Source organism: Neocloeon triangulifer, unplaced genomic scaffold (assembly GCF_031216515.1).
Source record: "Neocloeon triangulifer isolate White Clay Creek 2 clone unplaced genomic scaffold, ASM3121651v1 ptg000001l, whole genome shotgun sequence".
In the NCBI taxonomy this organism is placed as follows: domain Eukaryota; kingdom Metazoa; phylum Arthropoda; class Insecta; order Ephemeroptera; family Baetidae; genus Neocloeon; species Neocloeon triangulifer.
Window position 1 is genome coordinate 2,275,047 of NW_026775544.1, and position 4,789 is coordinate 2,279,835.

Genomic DNA, 4,789 nt, shown 5'->3' on the forward strand with positions numbered 1-4,789 from the left:
TATAATAATTGAGCAAAAATATGTGCTTGTGTTTTGTAATAATTTAAAATTGTTAATAATTGCATTGTAGGAGCAGATTTTGGGTTTGCGGATAATGATGAGGAGCCACGGAATAATACGGTAGCGAAAGACAAAATTCTAAAGGACGCTGCACAAAAACCAGCGCGTCCTGCACCACCATCAGACAAATCTCCGGCTTTTCGAGGAAACAGGGATGGGCAGCAGCGCAGGTTTCAGCTTCCAATTTGATTTGGATTTTTTTTTATAAACATAACAAAAAAAAATAAATTATCAGGGCTTCCAGAACTTCAAGACTAAAAAACTTGGCGGTTTCAAATGGAAATCAAAGAAGTGCTGCTAGAAATAAGACCATCAGACAGCATTCAGGTATTAGGGCGGCGGGGTCTTCTGGAAGGGGCAAGTCGGGAAGACAACAGTCCGATGGCTCGAGTACGTCCACGCCTGAATTTAATTACGATTATTCGGCGCCGAAACCACAACCAATGCGTACAAACGTCAAGGTCATAGAAGAGGCAAGGGACATAAGAGGTATCGCAATCACGGACCTGACGAGACATCAGAAGAGGACAAGGTCACTGGACTTATCTGGAATTATCTGATACACACAAAAAATTTTAAATTGACAAACTTTCTAATAACAAAATAAGCATGATATGTAAAAAAAAATTGGATGCATAGAAATTGATAATAATTTTGCAAAAAATGTGCTTGTGTTTTGTTATACTTTTAAAATTGTTAATAATTTTTTTGCACATCTAATTAAATTTCGATTGACGTACATGCTTAGTCATAGATATTGGCGCACGCGATCGCATATGGTCGACTGCATCACAACGACCAATGGCGCACGTCCATGTCAAACTTCCTGACTCTGGTGTTCTACATTACGTTTTGCAGGAACAAAATGACGTAGTTTAGATTTCGACTCTGAACAACATGAAGCTCTCAACAATCGTATGCATTATAACTGTTCTCAATTACAATTTTTAATTCTAAATCTTCCAGTTGATTCTGTCCACCTTTGCGCTGGTGGTGCTCTTTGCTGTAGCATCAGGACAGGAGCCTTCGACCGAGGTGAGCGCCAAAAATACTCCCGCGTCTAATGGCGCAGCTCAAGGCGCGGACACAAAAGCGGCTGGAAAGAATAAGAATCGGAAGAAGTTGACTCGTTTGCAGCGAAAACTGAAACTTAAGGAAAAGCTGGCCAAAATGACTGCAGAAGAAAAATCTGCATGGAAGTCTGAAAGGGCATTAAAAATTGCAGCTAGAAAGAAGAAGCAACAAGAGCAGACACAACAAAATTAGCAAGAAGTTATTTAGAAAAATGCTATTAATCTGTAGCCCAACATTAATAAAGGCTATTTTATAAATTAACTAAAACTTATGAAAATCATTTACAAATAAATATTCATGGGGTAGTAATTAATCTGCAGTATCACATAGTAAATGAGGATTTGTTCTTCCAGTTAATATAATAATTTCCCATAAAACAATAACTATTTTAATGCCCAACGCATATCAATTTATATACTTGTATTAAAAAAAACATAAATAAACAATATTCTGCAGCCATTTGGATAAATTACTTCGGAAAGTAAAATGTTTCAGTTTTTTAGAATAATATTTGAGATGTGGATTTGCAGTAGTTTTTGAGATGTTTTAATTTTAAAGTTTATTGTTAAAAATTGACCATAATTGAGTGGGCTCTTGAGCATTGTTTTTCTGAAAGTGGCGGTTAACAACAGAAATCTTACGTTTTTTTTTTTACATGAGAACCATGTTCATTTTAATCATTAGTGTTTTGATAATTCCACGGATTTTATATCAAAATTTTTATACCAAGGCTCGTGTTTGTCTTTTATAAACGTTTTTTAATCTTACAAGTACTAGCGAGTTATGCAAGTTGCATAAATCGGTCAATACCATAAACAGTATTTGATCTCTTCCAAAATAGATAGCTTTAAGCTTTCCACTATAAAGTAAAAACTGAACACCAGTGTTTACACCTTACGCTATTCAAAATTTTCTGTGGCAGCTTAACCACAGCCTAATTTTGATGAATTGCGTGTTGACAAATGACTCGCGATGACCGGGAGCGCTGATGCGATTGGGAATTTGCATCCTGAGTCACAATATTGAACGAGCTCTACCTCCTGAAGAGCGAGTTTTCCACCATGGACCGCTCGGTACGTTTCCAAAAAGGAAAATGAAATCCGACCTAAAATGAAGGGCTTTCTAAATTTTTATTTATTTATCAAATTTAGACACAGAGAGCTCCGGAGGACAAGGAAAAAGTGGAAAGAAGCCATGCAAAAATAAAGGCAAAGGAGGAAAAAATAATGATTACGCATCAGCAGATTATCCTACTGATGATGGCGCTGTTGAATATTAAAATTTAAAGTTAAAGACAGCTTGAAGTCCACTTGCTTTCACGCTTTATAAAACACAATGATTGAAAAAAAAAATATATAATTAGAGCTCCTAAACTGATTTTCACTTATTTTATAATCTAAAATTTTTAATGAAAAAAGATTCTATGAAATTAAGCATTAAAATTTGTTTAAAAAAAAATATATATAGCTTTAAAACTTCGGTGCGGATTTAAAATGCTATATAAATTTAAAAATACGGAAAAATTAGTCATCACTTAAATTTTATCAAATTACGCAAATTTTTAGTGTTTAAGATTGAAAAATGAAAAAGCTGCAATGTGTAAATTAAAAAGTAAGAAATACATTAGAAATTTTACTCTTTGAAATGATATTCAGCGTTCGATCAGAAAGCAAAAATTCACAGGAATAACCCGAATAACAAAGCCACAACATCCTTTTCATCCAAGGACATCATGGCGTGTGCGGAAAATATATAGAATTGATGCAGTGGTTGCTACACACCGGCAGCAGCACCATGAAATACGCAGTGAGTATTGATTTCAAAAACACAATTTCTCAACAGCGTTGAACTGTTTCATATGATATGATTAATTTTTTTTATTGCAAATTGCAACAAAATGAAAATTAAAAATTTTATTACGCAAATTAGGTGCATCTGTTGCTTCTGACGGTGGTGCTGGCGGTGGCTTTTAGTAGCCCTGCAACTAAGCCAAAAGAAAACAAGCAAGCTGCAGCAAAAAAAGCAGCAAACTCGGGCAAGAACGTTCACAAAGCCGGGAATACTAAAAAGGCCCAAAAGGCGAAGGGAAAGAAGTCCCAAAGTTGGAGCTATAATGAAAACGACGATGACTCATATCCCGATTCTTACAAAGATGATTCTGACAATGAATATGGAAGCGATTCCTCAGGATCTGGTTCTTGGGGTGACGAGGGGCCGAGCAAAAGATTTGGAATGTATTAATTCCTTGATATTTCTTCTAGACATGTCACTTAATTTCTCAATTTTCAGGGAGAGTTTCTATAACGACGATTATGAATATGATTATGATTCGGACTATGATGACCTCTGCGTTTCCCGGGGCTCACCATTTATTATGATGATGTTTTTTGCACCTCCCCCTGGATTCTTTGGTGGAGGACCAAGTAGGATGGGGTATGGTCCGATGGATGGTGTCTTTATGGGAGGTATGAGAGGGATGGGTGGAATGGGGATGGGGGGAATGGGAGGGATGCGTGGAATGGGGATGGGGGGAATGGGAGGGATGGGAGGAATGGGACGTTTTCCTCCACCACCTCCACCTTGGGAAGAAGACCCTGGCTATGGTGAATACGGGGGCATCGAATATTCACCTGACAAGCGAATCAACAGCGGAAAAATCCCGTCGACTGGAAACAAAAACGCCAAAGATTTGCCAGCAAAGCAAAAGGCCGCAGCCTCTAATAAGAAAGGCAAACCAGCTCCAATCACTACAACCACGAAGGCAGCCGTAAATAAGCGACCAAATAAAAACAACAACATTAAGAAAACTGTGGGTTAAAAAAATCAAAATAAATAATTTGATTCATCCGTTTGCAATCATGACGCAAATAAATAAGATATACAATAGACTTTTTTAAATAATCATTTATAAACCTAAACTTTTCGCAGAATTATAAATATATTTTTCATGACCAAGCCCGTTGGCTCAGTGGTTATAGAATGTCGCATTCTGATCAGTGAGTTGCTCGGCCGTCATAGGATCAATGCTCAGCCTGAGAGGCGCTTTGTGAAAACAAAGAGCGTCTGGTAGGCGACTAGAATTAATTAATTTTGACCCAATAGCGGTTCGCCGGACTTGGTCCGAAAGGAAATATTCCGAAAGTGACTTTCTGGACTTTATCCGAAAATTTGGAAATAGTCCGAAAAAAATCGGAATTCATCCGAAAGGAAATGGGCCGAAAAAAATCGGAATTAATCCGATAACCGGCTATGAAAATAATACCGTTTTTTGTTTATCAATCAACTGCATTAGGAGTTTGAACATAAACAAGTTTAGTGCTGAGTGAGATAAAAGGAAATGGCACTTCTTATACCTGGCAAAAAGTTTGGGAAAACTGTGTGATTTTGTAATGCGGCTGAGATATATTTTCATAATAAATTAACGACTACTAAAAAGCCAAACGGATAAAGGATAAACAAATGCATATTATATATTCTTGATTTTGTAGAAAATATTATATAGCCGTCCTGAGAAAATCGCCTGTCACTCATCTATTTTGCGAAAAAAATATAACACTAAAATTTGATTCATAATTATTATAATAATCAGTGATTCTGAAAGTAAAAAATAATCCAAATAAATTTGTAAATTTGATAAATATGTTGTGATTATTTA

The 4,789-nt window shown here is 36.3% G+C and overlaps 2 protein-coding genes and 1 long non-coding RNA gene across 3 annotated transcripts; 2 read left to right on the top strand and 1 right to left on the bottom strand.

Moving 5' to 3' along the window:
- Positions 1–79: 79 nt before the first annotated feature.
- Positions 80–845, bottom strand: LOC132198893 (uncharacterized). The gene is made up of 3 exons (XR_009442057.1): positions 801–845; positions 512–616; positions 80–462 (listed from the first exon to the last, which is right to left on the bottom strand). It is a non-coding gene; the product is annotated as an uncharacterized LOC132198893 (long non-coding RNA).
- A 31-nt stretch (positions 846–876) lies between these two features.
- Positions 877–1,395, top strand: LOC132196475 (uncharacterized). The gene is made up of 2 exons (XM_059619165.1): positions 877–975; positions 1,027–1,395. Exons 1-2 carry the CDS (start codon positions 958–960, stop codon positions 1,324–1,326), a joined length of 318 nt encoding a protein of 105 aa, XP_059475148.1. The 5' UTR covers positions 877–957; the 3' UTR covers positions 1,327–1,395.
- Positions 1,396–2,869: 1,474 nt separating this feature from the next.
- LOC132192582 (dnaJ homolog subfamily C member 7 homolog) lies at positions 2,870–3,952 on the top strand. Its single transcript, XM_059612608.1, has 3 exons — positions 2,870–2,940; positions 3,064–3,368; positions 3,424–3,952. Exons 1-3 carry the CDS (start codon positions 2,896–2,898, stop codon positions 3,950–3,952), a joined length of 879 nt encoding a protein of 292 aa, XP_059468591.1. The 5' UTR covers positions 2,870–2,895.
- The last annotated feature ends 837 nt before the right edge of the window (positions 3,953–4,789 follow it).

Coding starts and splice junctions, on each gene's coding strand:
- LOC132192582 (XM_059612608.1), top strand. CDS start 2,896: ATGCAGTGGTTGCTACACACCGGCAGCAGCACCATGAAATACGCA. Junction 2,941..3,063: donor GCAGCACCATGAAATACGCA/GTGAGTATTGAT, acceptor TACGCAAATTAG/GTGCATCTGTTGCTTCTGAC. Junction 3,369..3,423: donor CCGAGCAAAAGATTTGGAAT/GTATTAATTCCT, acceptor CTCAATTTTCAG/GGAGAGTTTCTATAACGACG.